At 33.7% G+C, this 26,869-nt stretch overlaps 1 protein-coding gene across 10 annotated transcripts in view; it reads right to left on the reverse strand.

Moving 5' to 3' along the window:
- Positions 1 to 26,869, reverse strand: part of CDH18 (cadherin 18) — a 1,123,324-nt gene that overhangs the window by 133,485 nt on the left and 962,970 nt on the right. For 8 of the 10 annotated variants that reach the window (XM_025387869.1, XM_025387867.1, XM_025387873.1 and 5 more), the window contains one exon: positions 12,519 to 12,686. In XM_025387869.1, the coding sequence (XP_025243654.1) occupies positions 12,519 to 12,686 (168 nt within the window). Of the gene's footprint in view, positions 1 to 12,518; positions 12,687 to 22,128; positions 22,218 to 26,869 lie in introns of all 10 variants that reach the window. The other 2 variants (XM_025387876.1, XM_025387875.1) reach the window with 1 other exon arrangement.

Here is a 26,869-nt window from a genome sequence, read left to right on the forward strand (position 1 = left end):
TAGGCATAGATAAACTATACACACTTTTGCAGTAGTTGCAGGTGATTTGCTAATTCAAATGGATTCTTTTTTTGTTCTTGTCATCCTGGGGCACTGTGAGTTATGTTGAGGAAAATTAAAAACCAAAATAAACAAACAAAACATGATTCTATTATACCCTTATTGCTGATTATTTCTCTTTCTATGACTTTATACTTTGATATATTTCTAACAGAAAAAAATGAAAAATGTCATGAAACACACAAGTGTGCTATCAAATCTTAATGTTTTGGTGTATTTATTTCAGGTCTCATTTTATAAAGTAACATTATTGAAGGCATAGGTGATGCTTCTAAGGCAGCCATTTGCTATAAACAAATTCTCAGCTCATCCTCCCGGAACCATGATCATCCTCTTACATATCTTAAAAATATTAATGTAATGTATTTCCACAAATATATATTCAAATAGTATAGTTATTTAGATTTTAAGTTAATATTCATCTTTTTTGTATTTTTTATTCAAAATCATAATTTGAGTTGTAAATAAGATGTTGTATATAGTTCTAGTTCATTAATTAGAATGTGGTATTTGTTTTAATAATATGCTACCAGTTATCTAATCTTACGTTTTTCTAATTTAGAAACAGTCAAATGAATTTTACTTTACATATCTCCATATGCACATGCAGGAGAATTTACTTAGGCTACAGCTATAAAAAAGGACCTCTCTAGAGTTTTAGAACACAGCCCTTACCTGGTTGTATCACTACTTTGCTAACATCTCAGTTTCATTACAGACTTATCTTTTACTTTTTTCTTAAAAGAGAGTATTGTCTGTAACTTGGTACCTCATTTCTATTCCTTATACGCACACTCCAGAAAGGTACATTTGTTCCTGTGGTTTCAACATCAACATACAAACTTATGGCTTCCAAATGAATAGTCACATCTACCATATCCTGAGTTTCTGTTAAAATATTCAAATGATGGTCACCTCCAACTTTATGCTGGGCATCTACAGTCTTGCGTCTTTTTAAGAAGAAGTAAATCGAAACTATTTAGAATATTTAAAATGTAGGCCAATGAAAGAAGAATAAATTGTTTAAAGTTTGCAACAAAAGAAGGACATAGGAAACTAAATGAACCAAATATGAAGGTTAAACTTCTTATAACACTCCCCTTTTGCTGATATAAACTATATTGAAAACAAAACAAATAAAAAACAAGAAACGAAAAAACTAAATGATAATTATATTTTTTAAATATCAATTTGACATAAAAATTAATTTCTCTCCTCACTTCTCTAAAATTGTTTATGTCCATGAAACTTACAACTGATAAATAATTATGTTTAGTATTAAAAATTACTCAAGTTGGCTGTATCAAAGGACATTCCACAATGAACAGATGTGTTATCTGTAGTAAACTCTAGCTATTTAAGCCAAATAGAAACAGTAATGGTAATATAATTTTAGAATCTGGTTGTCCAACTTCACAGAATTACTAAAATTTGCAAATAACATGCCAAATTTGTATTTATAACAAAGGGTTATTTATAACTACACACTAATATGTGACTATTAATGAAAAATTGGAAAAGACAAAATAGAAAAAAGGCAATTTGTTGTTTTATCACTAAAATAATTAAACATACTACTAATAAGGAGAGTCAATAAGCAACCAAAAACTTCCCAAGGAAGAAAAGCCCTGCAACAGATGGGTGTACTGTTTTAACTCTACTAACCATTTAAAGAAGAATTAACACTAATTCTCAAAATCGTGCAAAAAGTAAAAAAAATAAGGAAAATTATCTAATTTATTTTATAAGACCAGTATTCTCCTGAAACCAAAAATAGACAAAGACACTGAAAGAATAGAAAATTAAAAACCAATATTCCTTATGAATAGTAATGCAAAAATTATTAATGAAATACTAGTAAACTGATTTCAGCATAATATCAAAGGAATGTACACCATGAGCAATTGGGATTTCTTTTTCCTGGAATGCAAGCTTAGTTCAACATAGGAAAATCAATTAATTTTCATTTCCATTAACAGAATAAAGAAAAAAAAATCACAAGGTCATGTCAATTCTACAGAAAAAGCAATTGACAAAATTCAATTCCATTTTATGATTAAAAAAACATAAAACAGTGCTATAAATAAAAGAAACTTCTTCAACATAATAAAAGCCATATGTTAAAATCCCACAACTAATATTAAAATGGTGAAAGATTAAATGCATTTACTGTAAGATCAGGAACAAAAGAGGATGCCTCCTTTTGAACTTTTATTCAACATAATACTGGAAATCCTAGCCAGAGTAATAAGGCAAGAAAAAGAAATTAAAAGCATCTGAATAGGGAAGGAAGTAATACAATTATCTCTGTTCACAGATAACATGATCTTACACTTAGAAAGCCGTAGGGATTACACAAATACACACACACACCCACATACACACACACACAAACTTTTAGAACTAATAAAATAATTCAGCAAAGTTACACGACAATGAATAATTGCAAAAGAAAATAAAGCAATTTCATTTATAATAGCATAAAAATGATAAAATATTTAGGAATAAATCTAACAATGTGTGCACTGACAATGACAAAATATTGTGGAAAGAAATTAAAGACATGAATAAATGCAGACTATTTTACAAGTCAACACTGCAAAACACACACACACACACATACACTCCAATCTTTTAAATGGGCAAAGAACTGGAATAGACATCTCTCCAAAGAAGATGAAAAAATTAAAATTAAAAAAAAAAGAAGACAATGACTAGTGTTGGTGAGGATGTGGAGAAATTAGAACTCTTGTGCTCTGCTAGTGGAGCAGTGAAATGGTACAGCCATTATGGAGAACAGTATGGAGGCCTCTAAAAAATTAAACATGGCAGGGCATGGTGGCTCATGCCTATAATCCTAGCACTTTGGGAGGCCGAGGCAGGTGGATTATCTGCAGTCAGGAGTTCAAGATCAGCCTGGCCAACATGGTAAAACCCTGTCTCTACTAAAAATACAAAAAAATTAGCTGGGCATGGTGGTGGGCACCTGTAATCCCAGCTAATCAGGGGGCTGAGGCAGAAGAATCCCTTGAATCCAGGAGGCAGAGGATGCAGTGAGCCGAGATTGCACCATTGCACTCCAGCCTGGTGAAGAAGAGTGTAACTCCATCTCAAAAATAAATAAATAAATAAATAAACATAAAATTACCATATGATCTAGCAATTCCACTTCTGGATATATACTTAAAAGCATTGAAAGTGGGGTGTTAAAGAGATATTTGTACACCCATATTCACAGCCACCTTACGCATGACAGCCAAAAGGTAGAATCACTCCAAACATGCAGCAACAGAGGAACTGATAAAATGCAGTATACACATAAAATAAAATATTAATTATCATTACAAAAGAAATTAAAATTTGATACATCTTACAGCCTGGATGAACCTTGAAACGTTATGTTTACTGAAGTTAGCCAGGCACAGAGAGACAAATAGTGCATGATTTCACTTATATAAAGTACCTAGAACAGTAAAATTTGTAGAGACAGAAAGCTGAATAACCAGAGACTCAGGAGAGGGAAAATGGGAAAGTACCCATTAAACACTGGGTACAAAGTTTTACTTTTGCAAGACGAAAAGAGTTCTGTAGATGAGTAGTACTGTTGGTTGCACAACAATATGAATATACATAGTGTTACTTAAATGCACACATTAGAATTGTTAAAAGGCTAAATATTATTGTATATATTTTTTAACTACAAAAAATAAAATCAAAATGAGAATAATTAGTAATTCAGCTGTTCTTCAGAATGAGGAAAATGAAGAAGAGATACAACAAATGCTGGGAATTTATGATGAAAATCTGACCAAAATCATAAAAAAGTGGAATATGATATTACTACAAAAATATATAATTATCTTCAAAATACTAATTTTCCTTGGATTTTCAGTGTGTGAGGCTTAGATTTTCTGAGCCATGAGGTAGAGCAATGTGCATTTTTCAACTTTAGGCACCGAATTGTTTACATTATATCAATACAATCTTTTTTGTATTTCAAATATATGTGAATAATTTATAAATTATATTCTAACTCATTAGAAGTTTTTTTTTTTTTTCCTTTTTAATTTCTTCAAGTAGTGCTAGAATAATTTATTCTGGTTTTAAGACTACGTAATTTTACACAATTTAGGAATACAGATCTCACTGTGTAATAGCTTTGTATCTGGATGCACCATAATTTTGTATGCCATATGTGATCCTTTCACATAATTTCTTAGACTGCATCATAAAATACTAATGATTATGTAAAGTACATTTAAGGAAGGAAGATATGATGGGAATAATAAAAAGGCATTTGTCTCACTGAGGCTTGTCTCTTTTAATATACTTTTTTTTCCTCCAGAACAGCATTGATTCTAGTTGCTTTTTAAAAGACCTTGTGTCTTTACTACAGTAATTTTGCCAGTTACTTGAATAAGTCATTCCCTATGATTACCCCAAGGCCCTATACTACAAACGCTGTAATAAATTTAATCATTACATTTGTTGGAACTATTTACTATTTTATAGTATTTACTTGAGAAAGTGAGATGCTTCTCGGGGAAAACTGACTGACGTGAGTGGTTAGAAACTATGATGTCTGACTTACAGTTTGCCTGTCTTTCCTGATAAAATTAATCAGAGAGTTTTTATAATCTCCACTTTAAATGTTTATGCAAATATAGTTTATGCTGAGAATGCTAATTTCAAATTAAAACACACACACACACACACACACACACACACACACACACACAAGTATTCTGAGATTTTCCTGCATTTAAGAGACGTATGTTGAATATCGATTATTAAGCATTGTGGTTGGCTCTATGTGCAATGATTTTTAAAACATAAATCAAGTACATTTACATACTACTGCCATTTGAATGCCATACATAAAAAGGTCAATTTTCCTCTATCAGAATCTTTACTGTTCTCAGAAACATCTTTAAAATTGTTTAACCCAATATATTCTGTTTCTATGTGTCAACATGCACTATAGGAAAGCTGATTATTGTACAGAATGTTTTTTTTTTTCTTCCAAGTAATACTATAGTGGAACACTTTGTTTTCTCTGATTCTTAATCATAAATAACACATAAATGCTTGAAGAAAGACTGTTAGAAATTTTAATTGAAACAGTACACTTTTTAAGCATTCTTTGAAGGTGTAAAAATTGATTTGTAATGCCTAATTATAAGAATCAAATCATTTCCAAGAAATGATTTGATTTCTACCTAAACAAAATATTGCGTAAAGGAAAAGGAATTATTCTGTAACTTTGTTATGGTACACAACTACATAGATTAAAAACAAACCATAATACCATTGAAATGTCACGACTAGTACATTTCTAAACAGACAATTCCTTATAATTTCAAAATATTCAACTTTAAAATCAGAATGTAATACTATTATTTATTTATAGCAATTACTTTGTCAGAAAGAATATGATCTACAGGTGTGTGTGTCTTATTTAATATAATATAAAATAAATTAATTCTCAATTGTCTTTATAAACTAAATACCATGATGTAAGATAAAAATATTGTGTTTTTATGAAGTCTAAATGAAAATAAAATAATAATATTACTCATTTAAAGTTAATTTAATAATTTCAGCTTTATTTTAGAGTTCATCCTTTCAATCTAGCCAAATAGAATATCAAATTGATACAGAATACATCTAATTATCTTCCATAATCCTTCCATTTAAACTTAAGTGGAATGATCTTTCAAATCTGGATATGATGGAGTGGTATATCTAACTCTGCCATATAAAACAACTATAAAAGCTGCACAGTATACAGAAAATGACTGTTTTAAGGCATTGAAGAGCAATTAATGTAGGGAACTCTGGATGAAGTATGATTCTTGAGAGAAAGAAACCATAACAAAACAAATTTTATATGCACATACACTGAGGGCATTTTAAAGTATGTAGTGCTAGGGGAAAGAGTCCAAGCAGAAATTGTGGAGCTTTTGGAGGCAGGTTGGAGTTCAGAGCTGGCACAGGGGCTGAGAAATTGAGGACAAAAGCACAGAGAAGAAGAAACCTCAGGTAAGTGAGGAAAAAAAAACATGCAATTTTTCTTGTGGTAATTGTAGACACATCCACTACTTTGACATGTGTAGAGGCGCTGAGAAACCAAGAGAAAGCATATCTGGAAGGCACAGGCGCTAGGCAGAGATTTCAGCAGCCATGAGGTACTGGGGAGTCAGAAATTGGTAAACACTTGAGACCAGTGGAGAGTAAATGAAGAAAGATCCAGATTTCAGGAATAAGAGCTACTTCTCGGAAGTAAGGGGAGAAATAAAATAAGCTACTGCTAACAGAATCCAACTGATTTAAGTAATCCACACTCTATATGTCTGCAAGAAATAACTCGCTCCTCTTTGAAAGATTGCATAATCATGAACCTCTGCAACTCCTTTATGCAATGTTCAATCAGTAATTCAAAGGCATGATTAAAAATGAGCATTGGCTAAAACTAAGAAAGAAAAAAATTTTTAAAAAAAGACCCAGGCATGATTATGATATTAGAATTCTACAAAAAAGTTTTGAAATAAGTATGGTTAATATGTTTAAGTAAAGAAAAGGGTGGGGGATTTCAACAGATACTAATAATATGTATCTATTAAACCCAATAAAAATTTTAGAACAAAAATGTCAATGCTGATGTATATACTTAATAGATTTAATAGATGGGTTTAATTGCTGAACAAAAAGCAGAAGAAAGGATTGGTGTACTAGAACAAAAGGTTAATATAAAATATCCAGGTTAAAGAAGACTGTAAAAAACTGTAGAATAATAATTATTATACAGCAAAGACAGTAATAGATGAATGTTATATAATTGAAATATCTAGCTGACATGCTTTGTAGAACTAGTAGAAGAGAAGTGAGAAAATGAGGTCGAAGAAATACTTGCAAAAATTCTGACCAAGAGTTTCTCAAAACTAACAAAAGATAGCTTAAAAAATCTTTACAACAATAAGTCAGATTTTTAAAAAGTAAATACCTAGGTACATTGTAGGTTAAACTTTTGAAAACAAAATACAACAAAGAATATCTTAAGAGAAGAAAGATGCATTAAACTACAATAAACTAATGTACAGTAAAGTAATTCTACAGTTGCTTTTTTCAATGAACAAGATGGTAAACAGCAAATTATGTTAATAATTATTGAAACAAAGAAAATCCTTCAAACTAAAATTCTACTCTGATTGGAAATGCTCTCTACAAATAAAGGCAAAATTGTAAATTTATATAGAAAAGCTGAGAAAACTCATTGCCAGTTGTCCATCACTAAAAATGGGAAAACGTAGTATTTTTAGGAAATTTATAATTCCCTTTAGAAAACAATAATTCTAGAATGAAACACAGAAATTCAAAGAGAAATAAATAGTACCAGGAGGGGTAAATTATTCTTGACTTAAAAAATAATTATTTGCTATATAACACAACAGCAATAATGACAATTTCATATAGGACTGAATATATAAGATGACAAAAATAGAAAAAAAAGCAACAAAGGGTTAATGACATTAAACAGTTTTAAAGTTGTTCTATTTTCAAGCAATGAAATAATTTAAGGTAGAGTGAAATAAATAATATCTATATTGTTTTTTAAATAGAAAAAAGTGTAAAAATGTAAAATTTTAAAAAAGTGAATGGAGGACAAAATTAATGAAATTAAATAATTCAAAGAATGTGAGAGAAGGGAAAAAAGAGAAGAAAAGATTAGACAAATAGCAAATGATATACCTAAATGAAACTATGTCAGTAATTAAGGTAATTATAAGTGTAGTAAATCAACAAAAGCAAGAGAAATTATAATGTCATTTTAAACTAAACAACAAAAATATTAGCTAATTGGTCACAAGAAACATGTATAAATTAAGAATAAAAAATTAAGAACAATAAAGTTTGAAAGTAAAATTATGGAAAGCATTATAACCTGCAAACCATAACCAAAAAGATATGAAGGAAAAAAAGAGAACTCTGGAATAGCTATAGGAGACAAATTAGACTTTAAGGTATACAGCATTATTAGAACTATAGAGGTACATTTCACAATAAAACAATTTTAATCAAGAGAAAGATATCAAAGCCTTCAATTTGTGTGCATCCAGTAGCATGGTTTCAAACTGCATCTAAGAAAAATTAGAGGAAAAAAAGAGAAATGGAAACTTCCACTATCATCTTGGAAGCCTTTAACATCTCTCTCAATAACAGACAAGCAAATATTCCATAAGGATATAGAAAATCGGAATGGTACAAGGAATAAACTGGAATGAAATTTACATATATAGAACATTAACCAAGCAGCTGCAAAATTTACCTTATTTTAAAGTGATTAGGAACAGTTATCAAAATCAAATATATACTGGCATTTTAAAGAAATGCTCAAAATGTTTCAAAAGATATGCCTGCAACCATAATAAAATGACCCAGATATCATTTTCAAAAGACACTAGAAAGACCCCAATTCTTTGATAATTTAAAAAAAAAAAAAAAATCCTGCGCATTTTGATGAGTCAAGGGTGAAACATTTTTTCTCTTTTGATTTGTTTCAAACACAATTTTAATGATGAAAATACTATATAAATTCATATGTGTTCTCATAACAATGAAAATAAAAAAAAAACAACAGCTCTCCCCTAAAAATATCACATCAATGCCAACATCTTCAGCAATATTTTCTTTTTCATTAACATTAGACATTGTCCAAACCAGTTAAACAATTGTGATGTTTACTAACTTTATAGGAAATACTGCCATCTATTGAACTTTTAGAGCTTGATCCTCCAGTATTACATGGCACTAAACCAACTGCGGTCACAAGTGAATTTACGTTCTTGGCAATTTGCTATCATTTAAGTTCCGGAGAAAGTTATGTTAGATTAATCTAACATAATGATAGCAAGTTTCCAAAAACTGAAGCTCACTTGTGGCTGCAGTTGGTGCAATGTAGTATTGGAGGATCAAGCCCTAAAGGTTGATTCATTGTGATTATTTGGCATGTGTTATGCTTCTTTCTGTTACTAGATTATTTACCTTACAAGAGCGATCCTCAATATAACAATATAATTCCTTCCATGTAGGATATAGAAGGTTTGTTTTGTAAACTTTCATGTAAAGTATTGAATTTTACATGCATATGGTTTGTGCAGAATAGTAAATGTCTGTGACTTTTTATCTATCCAAGAATAAGTTATGCAACAACCATAACCCAGAATACAGTTTTTAAAATCCAGAATAGGAAATGGCAGAATAAGACAGATGATCTTTAATAAAATAACTAACACTAGGGAAGTTTATATCTTTAGATAGATGATTTTCTCTAGAAGGAGAAGTGCACATCATTTGTGTACTTTGAGTAGAATTTCAAGCCATAGATGGGCTGATTTGTTTTCTTTCACTATGAGTCTTTTTATTTTGCTTTGTTTTGTTTCAGTGGCTCCTTTTCCAACACCATGTAGCCCAAAGGTTAGCATGAATTTGAATCAAATAGTAGCTACCCTTGCAGTTGGGCATGCATTATCCAGTCTCTATATTCCTTTTTCACATTCCTGATACTGACAAGCAACCTGTTTCCTTCAAGCCATTTATCTCACTTGTATCCTAAGCTACTGAGTTTGTAACTCTCTAGAGTAGAGACATTGTAAAGCAAATTATTAGCTCTAATTTACTACCTCTCAAACACTTACTCAAAGCCTATCTACTTCAAGATAAAGTGATAACTAATTACCATGCAATATAACTACCCTAGTCACTTTCTCAAGCACGGTAGATTAACCATGGAGGAAAAAACACTTTGAGAGAATATTTTTTGGAAAATTTGTAGTGGGGGATGTTTATACAAGAGTCAATTGTAAGAAGTATAACTGTTTCAGACAGGTGATGAGAGAAAGAAGTAGAAAGGGCAACTGTAAAAACCTCACATTAAGAGACACAATTCAACTACTGGTTCCATTTGATGACAGGATATAAGTTTTATAGAATTTGAACTGTGTATAGACTTGCGCATGTCATGGTATTTTGTGAATACATGTCCTTAAATCATTTCTTTTCTCCAAGCAGTTTACAATACTTCCCCACTAGGTACATAGCTGTTTATTTAATAAGTTGCAATTTATGGATAAATTAAAGAGCACTTCACTACAAGCTACTTTCGTTATGGTGACACCAAACTTTTGCAAAAGCAGCATTGTTTTGTTCAAAAGGAGTGCAAGATAAAGTATCTTTTAAGAAACCCAAAGTGTAAGCTTCTGAATGTGTAGTGCCTCCTTTTCAAAACTCTAAGAACACCTTGAAATGCAGCAGGATTTATATCTGTCAATCGTTCTACCGGAATGTTACTGACTGAAGAAAGATAGAACTCATTAGACACAATGAGTTAACTCAGAGAGTATACACTTATTCTGTCTGTCAGGTAAAGTGATTATTTTCATTGTACACTGATGTTTCAACAATAACAATATTATTGATCAAAATAATAAAATTAGGAAAAATGTCTATTATATATCTATATTCATCGATACGAATAATATTCCTTATATCCATCACAATTAAAATGTTCTGTAAACCTCTAAAATCAGTCTTAACAAACCTGTAAATTTAATAATTATTTTAGGAAGAGATGGAGAAAAAGAGAGAGTGGGAGATGCTATGTGTACTACAAACCAGCATTTACTGAACCCTATGATGTACAACCTGAGTTTTCTGTCTATTAAGGCTATAATATGAATGTACATCTTAAAAATAGTGGCGGTAGAATCTATTTGAAAAAAAGATAGGCAAGTTGGTATCCTAAATTAAAATAAAGTTTATATTCTTCCGAGTCTGCATTATCACTTATTATCTTTTTTTAATCTTCAACTTCAATTGTACCAATCTATGAAGTAATAACATTTACCTCATGGTGATATATGTGTATATGCATATTGTTTGAACTAAGTGATAACATTGATACAAAGATTCATGCTAATCTGTAAAATGTTTTAAAATTTAATTATATTTTATGGCTCAATAAAATATGGACTTATCTGTGATCTATACTTTTTTCATAGAGCAAAGGCCACTTGAACGCACCAAGTAACATTATCTTATCTCTGGCATCAATATTTTAAAATGATTTTTTACTTAACTGTGACTATGATTTGCATGTATTTAATAATGATCTTTTAATAATGGTAGTTTGACAGAGTATTTAAATTCAACTAATTAACTCATTAAGAATCAATTATCCAATGCTGGGCACTCACTGGGCTGAATAGCTAAGTTTACAAAAACAATTCGATGTCTTCCTATCATAGGATCTCATAAGTGGAAGGGGATCTATGTACCTGCAGAAATTAGTCTAACATGAACAAGCATGCAGCAGTGCTGTGCAAGAGGGAAAAAGGAGTGAGTATCTTCTAATTCTGCAACATGAATTTCAGAGAAGCTTGTAACAGGGATTTTCACAAAGGGCTGTTAATAAAGAAAAACTTTAGTTGAAGTAAGGATGTACAAAGTGTTATATTTTAGGAGGAGGCAGTATTCCATTGTGTCTAGGCCTGAGGTGTACTGCAAATGCTATTAAGAGACAAGAGATAAAGCTGAGAAAGGTGTTTCATGCTGACTTGAGAAGAGCCTTTATGACATATCAAAGCATCTAATTTATGACAGTTTTTAAACATCATTTGTAAGATGAACATAAGAGACAAGTCCTCTATAGGATATTTCTGATTATTAGTGACTGCGGTATAAAATGTTATCTATAGTATCTTCCATTTTTAAAATACTCAAATATATTATAATTATATCCTTTACATTTGGAACATGTCATAAATACGATCTCCCTCCAAACCTACAGGATTCATATCTCTCCTCTCTCCCCAAATTGCGTACTGAATTATGCTTTCTGTTTTCAAGTCTTATATTTTACTCTGAGACCCCATCTTATCATATTAGCTGCAACTTGCTTTTGGATAATGCGTGTGTGTGTGTGTGCACATGTGTGTGTGTGCATGTGTGTGCTTGCATGCATGCGTCTTAATTGAGCGTTCATTCATAACATGAAGAGGTTTTTTTTTTTAATTTCAGTCACAGAAAGTATATGTGGAATAAGGTTGCATGAGAAGAATGTCCACATTAAAATACATTTTCAACATCCCCATGAATACTTTAAGAATACACAGCTATGGTGGCAAAGGCAAGGTGCCAGTTTTTAGTAACACCACATCATTTTTAATACTTAACTTGATGCCAAGTTAAACTCCCACTCTGAACATGTTCCCAGTTATTTCCTAGGTTCAGAAGACAATAGCTGGAGTGTTTTTCATGAGCCTTACATGAAGAACAGTGGCCATACAGCACAAAAACAGAACAATTCTACTTAAGGAAACAGTAACATAACATTATTCAAGTATTTCATCTTTACATAAAAAGATAATGATAAATTCAAATCATGGAAAACAAATACGTACTTTGAGGAAAGCGCGGTGGGTTGTCATTGACATCGGTTAAGGTGATGTTGACTGTTGTAGACCCCGAAAGCCCTCCAACTTGCCCAGCCATGTCTTTGGCTTGAATGACCACCGAGTAATGTTCTCTGGCTTCTCTGTCCATGTTATGTAAGGCCGTTCTAATAACTCCTGGAATAGATATGTTTTAATAAACAGTATGAGCTATATAATAAACAGGTATCGACAAACATACATACATATTTTAAGAAATGTCTTTTAAAATAGCATAATTTGGGGATAAAGCCACACGTCTGAGAAAAACAATACCTTACCAATGCATGAATACTGTCTCTTTGAAAAATTTACTTATTATCCCATGCCTCAAACATCCTATTAAGTAAATTAAGATGCCTATCTCTCTGCATTCCTTAAATAGATGGTCCCTTGGCCCTGACATGGTGGCTCATGCCTGTAATCTCAGTACTTTGGGAGGCCGAGGTGGGCGCGTCACAAGGTCAGGAGTTTGAGACCAGCCTGGCCTATATGGTGGAACCCGTCTCTGCTAAAAATACAAAAAAATTATCCGGGTGTGGTGGCATATGCCTGTAATCTCAGCTACTCAGGAGTCTGAGACAGGAGAATAGCTTGAACCCGGAAGACGAGGTTGCAGTGAGCAGAGATCATGCCACTGCACTCCAGCCTGGGCGACAGAGCGAGACTCCATCTCAAAAAAAAAAAAAAAAAAAAAACAACAAAAAAAGTACATGGTCCCTCAAGGGCAGTCCTGACACCCTATTCCTAGTGCTAGTGTGCTGAACGTTTTACAACTTGAGCTCCTCAGAAGTGTCAACTAAGATGGTCATATTGATTTAAGCAGAGGCTAATTCTCCTCTTTATAGAACAATTTACATAGCTTCCTGGCAGAGTTATCAATGTTTAATGATGGAAAACATTTGAGGAGTTTGGACACTTAAACAGAGATTGTAGGCAGGAGGCATCTTAACATGTATCAAAGACTAAGAAACTCACTATTTTTGTTAGAAAACAACTTTAAGGAGAACTAGATCTAAGTATTTAGGCAAAATAAAGAAACTGATAAGGTTTATTGTATAAATCATATGGAAAAAACCACATTTTTTATCACAGTAGTGCAAAGAGGGACGTTTAACACACTTTTGCATGATGAACTCTTGGGTTGAATAAATAAATTAAAACTATTAAATACCATTTGTGATTATGCATACATAAACACCCACCTCAACATACATCAATTAAATAGCTCTGTTAATGGAGTCTTACATTTTAAAGCTAAAAACACATTTTCTGGAGGATAACGCTTACTCAGGGGATATTAACTATGCCATAACATAGAATATTGTCCTCATGTCCATGAGATAGATTATAAACATGTGTATAAATATATGTATATTTATATGTACATATGTATTTATATGTCCATCTATATATGCATATAATTATAAAATATAAACATATTCAATCCTTTAAATATAAGTCATTTTTTCATAAATGTATTTTCATTAAAAATATTTTAATCATGTCATCTTTAATAAATACACCAATGACTTTCAATCAAACTCGCACTTGATTAGTTACAGTACAATTCTTAAGATGTTGTCGATTATAACTGTTACCTCTAGCCTTTACCAAATACTTTTACGGACAATATTTTCATTTATGAGAAGAAAGGAGTTATATATTTATGATAAAATAGCCTTTTAAAAGCAGAAAGGAGTATTCAATGACTTGTTTTTTCACTTATTTTGAACATAAAAAAGTAAATCGCTGTTTTCTTTTTTTATTGAATTGATTGGCTATGTAATAATGACTTTGAGAGGAGAGCCTCAGGTGTCAGAAGAGAAGACCCCATAACTTTCATATATTGTGAACATATAATTGAGGGAATTCAGAAAAACTTTCCTGAAGCTAAATAGAAATGAAAATTATTCTTATCAAAATAAATTATAATAATATGATAATAAATGATTCATCTAACTCATGCATATGAAAAAGCCTCAAGCACTCTTATTAAAAAAACAATGTTTTATCATGTGATAATTACATTAGTAGGAACTGAATTGATACAGAAATGAACAAGCAAATAATTTATGAGATTGTTTTATGAAAGAAATTTATGTTTTCTACTACTTGAAAAAAGTAAAGCTGTCTTTCCTAAGGAGAATTAATTATAAATGGGACTTGTTTTTGGTGGGGAGATATATGAGATTATTGTCAAAGATAAAGGTTTACAATAAAATTATTAGTGAGTTTTGCAAAATAGATATGTAAAGGTAAAACTAAGTATTATGAAGTGAATGACACGTATCTACAACCACTTCCAGGATGAAATGGGAAGAAACTGGCCAGCCAAATTTGCTCCTGAATAGAAAAGACCATATCCAAAAAGGACCCACACTTCTCTGATAGGATTGTCTCGGGATTAATTTAAAATCACAACTCTCGGTTGGGTGCGGCAGCTCAGGCCTGTAATCCCAGCACTTTGGGAGGCCGAGGTAGGCAGATCACGAGGTCAGGAGATTGAGATCATCCTGGCTAATATGGTGAAAGCCTGTCTCTACTAAAAATACAAAAAAATTAGCCAGGCGTGGTGGCGGGCACCTGTAGTCCCAGCTAGTCGGGAGGCTGAGGCAAGAGAATTGCTTGAACTTCTTGGGAGGTGGAGGTTGCAGTGAGCCAAGATTGCACCACTACATTCCACCCTGGGTGACAGAGACTCCATCTCAAAACAAAACAAAAAACAAACAAACAAACAAATCACAACTCTCTTGAGGATGGCCCAACTGCATGTGCTTAACTATGACCCCTGCTGGAGACATATAGATAATCAGAAAGTGTTACAGTCAAATTGCCATAGCAACATGATTTCAGTAAAGGATGATCACTTTCTAACCTGGAGCCCAGATGCATTTTCTGGGATAACCTAAAGTACAACTGATACACAGTAACTTCTTATTTTTCCTTTTAAATAGACTCTATTTAGAGCAGTCTGAGGTCCTTTCACAGTAAAATTGAGCAGAAAGTACAAAGAATTCCCATATACCCTTTACCTCCTCCATGAGCACAGCCTCCCCACTAACAGCTTTCCATACCAGAATGGTACATTTGCTACCATTGATGAACCTACATCGACACATCTTTACGATCCAAAGTCCAGATTTTACAATAGGGTTTACACTTGGTGTTTTATATTCTATGGGTTTTGACAGCTATGATGACATTAAACTACTTCGTAGTATCAAAATAGTTTTACTGCTCTAAAAATTGTCTCTTCTCTATCATTTATCCCTCCCCTACCCCAGCCCCTGGCAACCACTAATCTTTTTACTGCCTTCATAGTTTTGCCTATTCCAAATATCATGCAATGGGAATCATGCAGTTAGCCTTTCAGATTGGTTTCTTTTACTTAGTCATATGCATTTAAGGTTTCTTTATGTCTTTTCACAGCGTGGTAGCTCATTTCCTTTTAACTCTGACTAATATTCCATTATCTGGATGGATCACAATTTATTTTATTTACTCACTTACTGAAGGCCATCTACTTGCTTCCGACTTTCAGTGATTAGGAAGAAAACTGCATAAATATCTACATATGGGTTTTTGTATAAACCCAAATTTTCAACTCATTTGGGTAAACACAAATAAGTGTGGTTTCTGGATTGTATAATGAATTTACCTGAAATTGTGAACAATGTTGAAATAAGTTAGGGGAAAATGGCAAACATTTATATCTTACGAATATTGTGATAAAAAGAATTAATTAAATTCAAGAGTAATTCACAGCCTATGTTCCATTCTCAATGCTTAGCATAATAGCTGTCTTTTGTTAATAGAATAAAATATATATTATAAGTAAACATACACCTACACCCTCACCACACAGATATATACATTGATTCCCCCCCACCCAAATTTTATGCACGAAGTTACATTTGAACATAGTGAAAACATCAAGCAGAATGATCTTTTTAATAAAAAATGGGTTAAATGTGAAGCTATACAGGCAAAATGATCATACGTAATGGTATTCTCAGGAAATGTTCAGACTCCCTTGCCCTAGCTTAACTTTTCCAATGCTCCCTTTCATTTAAAACAGTGTGGCAGTTTGGACGATCAATTATTTTGTCACTCTAATTTTTAGAATATTGCTATTGGTTTTCAAACTTCTGTTTAAAATTATCCTGAAGTTTCCTCAATGATCAAATTGCTTGTATTCAGTCCCCAGAAATTTTGATTTAGTAATCTGAAGTGGGACTGGCTTACACATATCTCTAATAGACTATTGTATTAATCTGCTCAGACTGCCAGAACAAAATACCATAAGTCGGTGGTTTTAAAAACAGAGATTTATTTCTCACACTTTCAGAAACTAGAAAGTCCAAGATCGAGGTACCGGATGATTTTATTCCTGGTGAGGTGTCTCTGCATGGCTTGCATATGGCCACTTTCTTACAGTGTCCTCACATGGGCTTTGTTCTTTGCAAGCACTGAGAAGAGGATGGGGAATCTCTTTTTTTTTTTTTTTTCTTAATTTTTTTAAGCCACTATTTTCATCATGAAGGTCTCTTCCTCATGACCTAATCTAAGCCTACCTACATTCCAAAGGCCTCATCTGCAAATACCATCCTATCTGGGGTTAGGAATTTAACTTATGAACTCTAAGGGGGTCGGACACAAATATTCAGTTTTATTTATGTGCAAGTGGTTCAAGACCATATGCTGAATAGACAACAATTAAAAAGGCAAAGTCCTGCCATTATATTTCCATGCATTTCTTCACACTTTTATCTTCATCATGTCATGCCAACAAATATATGTGTATGGGGATCACATAGGCACATAATATACAAAAGTGAAGTGCATTTTACTCAATTGTAAAAGCTAAGCCAATGGATAAAGATATAATACATTATATATACATAGTCCAAGTAAGAAAATATGTTTTATTTGTTTGGTTGGCCATTTCTCTCATGAGTCCATGTATCCAGTAATTGCAAAATAATTTACTCTTGTCTTTGATAAAGTCTTACTAAGGGAACACTGTGCAGCCTTTTCATTTAGTACATTTTTAAAGCCAAAAATACAGAGCAGCGAAATTAATTTCCATAAATTACTGCATTGCTCATTTGTTTAAAAATAAAGAAAAAGCTCCTGTTTTCAATACATCCTAGGTAAATGGTTACGGCATATTCTGAATGTTTGTCGGAAAGACTTCACTGGCAATGTTTACTTCAAAAATTTTAACTTGAATTGTTGCCTCTTATTCTCTTGTGATGCTGGGTTGAATCAACAGGATGTGATTACCTGTGTATCATTTTGTTTTGTTTCTTATTACTTCGCTGGTAAACAATTGTAGGTGCCCGATTGCCTGCAAATTACCTCTGACTACTGTTTCCCAATCACCTTGATATGTAGGGGCTTGTAACTGGGAATTACTCTCTGCTGTACACAAGTTCATAACATTGAAAATGTGTCTGTGATTATAAACATTACTTGTTGAGCTTGAGTCACTAGCCTACCATGTGTTTATGCCTCCTGACTAATAATATTCGTACAGCAGTAGATCCTCCAAAATGTCTTCTTGCATTTTTATCCACTGAAAAGAATCCAAGATGAAAATGTTGTACACATTTTGTTTATTAGATAATACCATAGAAGACTGCAAAATAAAAATGCCTAACAGGCTAGAACAAATAAACAAGCCTGCACATTTAAATTCTTACAGAAACCGCCAAGGTAGACACACATATTTATGAGAGAAAATGGTAAGGTTCCTTCTATGTCTAAACTACACATGCGTACTTCTGCTTATTTTCTTTCTTTCTTTCTTTCTTTTTTGAGACAGAGCCTCATTCTGTCACCCAGGCTGGAGTGCAGTGGTGTGATCTCTGCTCACTGCAACCTCTGCCTCTTGGGTTCAAGTGATTCCCCTGTGTCCGCCTCCTGAGTAGCTGGGACTACAGGTGCATGCCATCATGCCCAGCTATTTTTTGTATTTTTAGTAGAATTGGGGTTTCACCATGTTGGCCAGGCTGGTCTTGAACTCCTGGCCTCAAATGATCTGCCCATCTTGGCCTCCCAAAGTGCTGGGATTACAGGCATGAGCCACCACACTTGGTCTACTTTTGGTTCTTTTTCTAATTTGTTCAGTTTTTCATTTATTCATTTAACATTTATTATTTTACAGAAAACAGGTAGGGCTCCCAGTGTTTCTCTAGTAGAACACATGGACCACTTAATAACTAAATGATGTAAAGTGCTCATTACCATGCAAATCTGCTCACGTCTTCGACCTACTGAATTAGAATCCAGGGCAGTGGGTCCCAGGCATAAGTTTTGTGACAAGTTGCCCCAGAGATGCTCGTGAATGTACAAATTTGAAATATCTACCTATTTAACCACATATGGTACCTGGCCTTGAGGTACTCCTATTTCATTGGAGGATCTGTTTATTCAAAGGAATATGAGTACTAAGAGATTTAAATATATCTAAAAGTTTTGTTGACCATTTTCTAAATGAAGGCACTAAACATGTTGGCAGTAATAAGTCTTCTCTTCAACTGCTTGATTGTGGTGATTTAGGTACTTGTAAAATTCTTTATGTTATCTACACAATTTATATTTAAGTATTTTAATATTTAGTATATTACATGCTATCTATATTTCACATTCTGAATTTTCTCAAATGACTTTATGAAGATAATGCATCTTCCATAAATTTTTGTCTGTATAGAAAGCAAAAATAATTAGACATTTAACTGATGCATATCCATCAGCAATGTAATACAGAAATCTGTTTTCTTCATTCATCATTGCCAATTCAATGTGTGCTGAATGTGTTTCCACTCTGTATAAAATGTGGGGCATAAAGACATACAAGATACAGCTTAGGAAGTTGAAATTCTATGATTGGAATGTTCAATGATATGGAAACAGATATGCAAATCTCTAAAGTAATACAGAAAACATTTTACTAAACACAAAACAGACTTCAGGGGTCGTAGTGATCACAATGGAAGCGTATGAAGGAAGAGTACCCATCGGTGAGGGCCATGTTTGTAGGCTGTGGATTGTATGGAGAAAGCAGGGTATTCATGGAAAGGACACTTGACATGAACCAAGGCTTGGGATCTGGAATATGCACGGCAATATTGGATAGTGCACAAATTTAGCTTCAGTGGAAAGCATTAGTGAGATAATGGCAGAGATTAGGTACTCAGTGATTAAAATACACCTTACATTTAAAGGTTATTTAATTTTAATATTTACAAACATTCAATATTTTGTTTCACAAGTGGCTGAAAGTTTGAACAGTTCTACCATTGCCCTTGTGGAAAGTCAAGATTGACCAAACTTCCCTATTTATCAGTCATTGTTATGGCTGCGGTTTAACCAGGGCATGGTTGTCTCTATCTCTGCTGGTAAATTTAGCACATTTGTGACTCCAAGCTTCCAGTGGGTGATAGATTAAAACCTCAGATTTTATTTTACTTATAAAGAAAAATATATATGAAATTATATGAGACACTGGCATCTTAAAATTTCTTCTAAAACACAAGCTACTTAGCTGCAAGCTATGACTACTGGAATTCACAATCATAAATTCACAGAGGTAGACATTTTTATGCTTTAGTAGGAAGATTCAATACTTCTCTAATTTTTTTTCTCTTCCTACCATTAAAATTGATGGTGAAGTATTTCATTTCTGCTGAGGAGAAAAGGAAGGAGAATTCATATGTTTTGTGTAGAGACTGTGAATTAAGAATTCCTTAAGGAAATTCATTTAGGGTATATACCTCATGTATGTATTGCCACACATTCTATTAGAATGTGAAAAGAAAAGCTCAAAATGTCAATAACTCCTCTCAGATCAGAATATTACAAATTTGGAAAATCTGAAATCATACCCGGGATTTCCTGACACTAAAATCTTAATGCCACAGTGGCATTAGCTCAAGGAATTTAGCCTTTGTAACTTGCAGAGTTTATAGGACAGAGTTGGTGTATTTTGAGAGGGAGAGAGAGAGAAAAAAGAGGAATAAGGAGGAGATGGAGAGGGAGAATGAAAGAAAGGGGGGGGGGACATCATCATAAAAGTAGTCACTATCTCTAAGAATTTGAAAACATAAATTAGGCAGATGAAGTTATTTTAATACATCACTAAAGATGTTTCAAAGTTAGAGTGTTTTATTTTTATGTTTTTCATTTTCTTTGCATTTTATTTTATTTCTGTCATTATTGTTCAATGTGATCTGTGTTTTCAAAAGCTCCATTTTTCTTGCTGATATATTGAATAATCATACTGATAAAATCATAGGGCTGCCCAGGGATTCTGCAAAGGGCTACTCCTCTCCAGACTGCCAAACCTTCAGCACAACTACTCCAGAATGGAATTTACTAATACATTAAGAGGATTTACTAATGGCATAACAGATGCTCCTTGACTTATGATGGGATTGAATCGTAATAAACCCATTACAGAGTTGAAAAAGTATCATGGGTAAGAAATCATCTAAATATGGCAAAAATAGAAATTAAACTGTAGACTTTCACAATAGGTTTACCTGTGAGTAAATTATCATTAGATAGCACAGAAAAATATCACTTTTCTGCTTAAAGAGGTATAATTTTCCACTCCCTGTTGATATGAAACTCATTGCACATAGTCAGCAGCCCTGTGGTTTAGCCCAAACAAAAACCTGGGTTTTTTTTTTTTTTTTTTTGGATGTAGAAATCGAACTTTCTAGATTATAAGGTAGTTCTACTTCTTGATATTATGTTGAATTCCTATGCTGTTTCATTTCCACCAACAGTATGGCTCTCCAACCTCATCAAAACTTGTCTTTTGTTTTTTTGATAATAGCCATCCTAGCTGGTATGAGGTAGTATCTCCTTGTGGTTTGGATTTATAGTCTTCTGATGATTAGTGTTGTTGGTTATCTTTTTATATACCTTTTGTCCATATCCAATAGAATTATAATTGGGATCTCATAGAGATACCTACACTCGTATGTTCACTGCTGCATGAACCTTGAAGACATTATGTAATGTAAAATAAGCCAGTCACAGAACAAATACTGCATGATCTTACTTATATGAGGAATCTGAAAATGGCAAATACATGGTGGTTTTCCAGGGGCTGAGTGAGACAGAAATGAATTGTTGCTGTTCAATGTGCATAAAGATTTAGATATGCAAGATGAATAAGTTCTAAAGGCTATACAACATTATGCCTACAGTTAATGATACTGTATTGGGCACTTGAAAATTAGTTTAAAGGGTCATTCTCATAGGTGCTATTACCAGAATTAAAAAAAATAAATAAAAAACAGTAAATAGTGTAGCTAGTAATTATATATTGAATGGGACATTATTTTTTGTGTTCTCAATCACCTCCTTCCCCTCTATAGAGTTGATGGAGCATATAGAATTCTGTTGGCATGTGTGCGTTCATGAAATCATTTACACGTTTGTCTTAATAATTGTTGTTTTTGGATGAAAAAATAAGAAAGACACAGCTACTGGATCCTGCTTCAAATATTTCTCTGCTGTTGGCCAATAGACCCTCAAATAGATTTTGAAAGGATATCTGTACCTTGGCAATGTGATTTCAGAAGCAGCCTCTCTTGGCCAGATTAGATTCTAACAGCATTGGAATCAAAGATCCCCATTGTAGGGAATTTCCTTCAAGAGATGGCAGAAGGATGATAAGTAAACCTGGGTTACTGAAAGTTCTGTTGCCAACTGTTCAGGATACACTCTTTTGCATAACAGAAAAAAGAGTGAGATTTGGAAAAATAAGGTTCATCTTGTTTCAAGCGGCCATTAGCCCTTAGGATCTTCTCTTTGTAGAGAATCAAATATCAATGCTACTATCGCTACCATTTAGAGAAAATGATCATGGCTTGAGGGATTAATGAAGCCTCCTATAAATTCTTTGGCTGTAGTTCCATCAGTCATCTGGGTCTATTTGCCTTCTCCTTAAATTTGTGCTGGCCTGTGACTGCTTTAATCAAGGCAGTACACTCAAAGTGACCTTAGCAGTTTTTGCTCTGTTCTTGAGGGGTTTAGAAGCTGCTGCCTTGATCTCTTTAGCTTGTGAGCTTTCTTGTAAGTGGTCTAGCTAGATTGTTAATGACACCATGTAGAGAGGCTCTGCGATCACAGGGAGAAAGTGAGGCATCCAGTTGGGCACTGTCTCCCAGCTGTTCTTACTAATGCACTAGGCATCTCACTGCACCCATCCTTGAACCTCCCTGGACCCATCCTTGAACTTCCACACAAGTTGATATGTCAGATGGATACTTTACCCAGTATTCCAAACCATCATATGGATTAAGAAATTGCCTAGACAATCCCTGCTAAATGTCCTGACTTCCAAAATTCTTGTTTTGAAAGTTCTTGGTAGTAGTTTGCTACACAGAGCGATGACATTGACATTTGGAACACACACACACACACACACACACACACACACACACACACACACAGATTTATCCCATAGGAAAACCAGTGATGTTTGGCTTTCTAGATCAATTTCTAAGATCATTAAATCACCCTATATATTGTGTACCTAATATGTCCTCTTGTCTTCCTCTCTTTCTGCCTCTCTTCTCTCACTGTCTCTCTCCAGAAATGGAGTGCATGACATATAGAGAAACAAACATCACCACAAATGTAATATTTCAGCTATGGTCCATTGTAAGCATATTTCATGAGTTCAGGTAAACGTTGTATTTAGAGGATAAGCAAATGAAGGAAAATGAACCTGACTTCCAAATAATTGCTGTTTATTCAACACATAGAACATGACTTTCTGTAATTAATGAACAGTTACAAAGATTTTTACCATCAGGAAACTTATACTCTATGGGGAGTATTAAGATTATCTGTGATATTTATGGGATATTATAAATCAAGAAAATTAGAAGGATAATTAAAAATATTTAAATATCATATACAAGTTATATTTCAAGTCTAGATCTAGTTAAGTATGATTTCCCAAAATAGCTTGTTTATATGGCTTATAAAAAATTTGTGTGCTCAAAATGCAAACCCAAATGAGAAATATTATCATATAGACATACGATGCTTATTTATTCATTGGCAAATTTTTCTCTTATTCTGCTTTTTTCTTTCTTTTTGGTTTTCGCTTTGATGGTTTAAATGAATTCAAAAGATGAAATGCTTTATATAGAATTTTTAAAGTCACAGTTACTATTAGAGAAAGTGTGTTGAATATGAATATCACAAAAACATTTGGAATATGTGTTGTTGAGACAGCTATATTTAGAGTCATATAATTTCAAATATATTAAAACACTACTATATAAGTATATGCATATACCAATGACAATCTAGTTCCATTAGTAATGATATAATTGACAACATAGGTCCATAAGTAACTGAACATTGATAATTTCTCCTGCATTACCAGTTCAGTTATTGTGACATCTGGTTTTCTAATTTATAAAAAATGATTTATTTATCTTTTATAACACGATTTAATTTATAATGCATTATGTCATACTCTATTATTATTACTATTTTTGAGATGGAGCTTCACTCTTGTTCCCCCGGCTAAAGTGCAGTGGTGCCATCTTGGCTCACTGCAAACTCTGCCTCCTGGGTGCAAGTGATTCTCTTGTCTCAGCCTCCTGAGTAGTTGGGATTACAGGCATGCACCACCATGCCCTGTTAATTTTGTATTTGTAGTAGACACTGGGCTTCGCCATGTTGGCCAGGCTAGTATTGAACACCTGACCTCAGGTTATACACCTGCCTCAGCCTCCCAAAGTGCTGGGATTACAGGTGTGAGCCACCACCCTGGCTGTCATACTCTAATAATCTAAAAAGACATGGCCATTGCCAGCAAGTTGGCTATCATGTTATACATGCTACATATATATGAATATGAAAGCACGGCTACATATTGTATACATGTTATTTATGTCACATGTAACAAATACGCAGCCCTGAAGCAAACACTTATATCTGATTCCTAAAATTATTTTTAAAATTTCAGAGATATGTATGTACTTTCTTTCCTCTAGCATATAGTTTTATGTAGGATGCAGACTTGGGCCAAAATAGCCAGAACTTCCTATACCCCACTTCATTCTGTCACTGGATGAGTGCTGTCCTGGAAATGGTGCCACTTCAGGCAAGGTTGAGACAGCTCTGAAGGAGCTGACAGCTGGAAGTGTGCTGTTGAATGCACTCCCCATGCTGGAGAGCAAGTTATCCCTTAAAAGAATCTCAGGACCATGCATCTCTATGTCTATCAGACAGCAAACCTGCTTTGTTCCCCTTAATCTCTAGTACAAGCCCTTCCAGTGTTGATTAAGGTTGCAGCTACACTGAAAATACTCATAGGCTCTTATCTTCTGTGGTTCTCAAATTGCCAAATCCAACAGGTAATTGCTGTCCTCATACCACCCTCAGTAATACTGGCCCCAGGCAATTATGCCTATCCTTCTGAGAGATTATTTCTTTGTCTTTCTCAATTCTACTGTCTTGTTTTGTATTGCCATTACATTAATTTACTTATTTTCATGCAAATTTAATTCTTGTTTTTGACAAATTATTTGTTTTTTTCCCAGTAGAACAAAAGCTCCACAAGGCCAAGGATCTTTGTTTACTGTGTTTTCATTGCTGTGCCCTCATTGCCTAAAACAATCTGCAAATCAAATTGTCCTCAAATACCACAAACTGGGTGATTACAAAAAATAATAATAATAATAATAATAATAATAATGTTGCACTCTTCTGGAATCTAGAAGTCTGAAATCAAGGTGTTGGCAGGGTTGGTTCCTTCTTGGGGCAGTGTGGGATCCTTCGGTTCCAAGCCTTTCTCCCTTAGCTTGTTGCTGGCTGTTTTCCTACTCACGTGGACTTTTCCCCATATGTTCAAATCATCTTTCCTTGTTTGTATCTCTATGTCCAAATTTCCCTTTTTCATAAGGCACCAGTCATAATGGATTATGGCTCACTGAGACAGCCAGATGGGAGGGGTTCCCTGGCGAAACTACAACTGGCCTGCGTGCTGGGGTAGAGCCACAGGATTTCACCCCATTTGCAGGAGGGAGGAGGAGCCTGGCCCCTCCTTTTCCTGTGTGGAATTTGGGATTCAAACAATGAGGCAAGAAGCACTCTAGCAGGGACTCTGGCCTTGAAGAGAGTCCCTTTTCCCCCCTTTTCTTCCTTTTCATCCTATAAAGCCTTGCTTTACTCACCCTAAAACCATCTGCGAGCCTAAACTTTCAAGGCTGTGGGACAAGGAGCTCTGTCTTTAGCTGAACTAAGGAAAAGCCCTGCAACACCACGGCATGTCACTTTAACTTGACAATTTCTGTAAAAACCATAACTCCAAAGAAGGTCACATTCTGAGTTACAGGGGGTCGGGGCTTCCATATATGACTTTTTTCATAGGGAAGAGGACATCACTCAAGTGACAACACTAAGCAAAATAACAAATAGCACCAAGAAAAAAATAAAAATATATTGACTGTGTAAGTTTGTTCTTTGAGCCCATATTAAAGATACCAGTAAAGCAAAATCACAAGTGTTGACTTGATCAAAAAGGGTCTGAGGTCACTCAAGAAGAGCACACAAGATGTGAAAAACAGATGTGTGAAAGAACACAACACCAGAGAAAACGTGGAGATGGAGAGAGACTTTTGTGTGCGTTGCCTAAGGATAGAGGTTAAGCAAGTGTGAGATCATGAAGAGTGGCCTTGGATGCCTTTATCCTGAGAGCTATAAAAAGTTATTCATTCCTTCAGTTGGTAGCTATAGAGTGCCCTCTTGAATCCAGGCACTGCTCTAGGTGGAGAAAATTGCTGCCCTCATAACGCTGACATTCTAGGAAGGGCAGATTAGTGGGGGAAAAAAAAAAAAGCAAGATAATTAAATCATACATAATGATATCATATATAGCAGATTCGTTGTTGTTAATTGCTGAGGAAAATTAAACATTTAGTTTGGGCTTATGGTTTTAACTAGGACTATAATAGTGATATGCTGGAATTAGATAGTTCTGGGTCACAAGTGCTGATTATGATGCTTTCAAAAATGTTGGGAGCTGGCTCATAAATATAATAATTGTTAAACATTAAATTATATAAACTTAAAATTCCCTTTCACTTTGAAAAGTAATAAATACTGAAAACTCACTACTTTCAAATTGTGTTACTATATTTTACCATTATCTATAATTTTGGTGTTATTTATGTCAACTTTATCTGTGTGATGTAAATACTATAAAATAATGTGTTCATCTTTTCCCGAGTCACCTTGGTAACTTGAAAATCAGTGGCAGTGGATGTATTGATCTG

The sequence above is a fragment of the Theropithecus gelada genome, chromosome 6 (assembly GCF_003255815.1).
Source record: "Theropithecus gelada isolate Dixy chromosome 6, Tgel_1.0, whole genome shotgun sequence".
Lineage (NCBI taxonomy): Eukaryota > Metazoa > Chordata > Mammalia > Primates > Cercopithecidae > Theropithecus > Theropithecus gelada.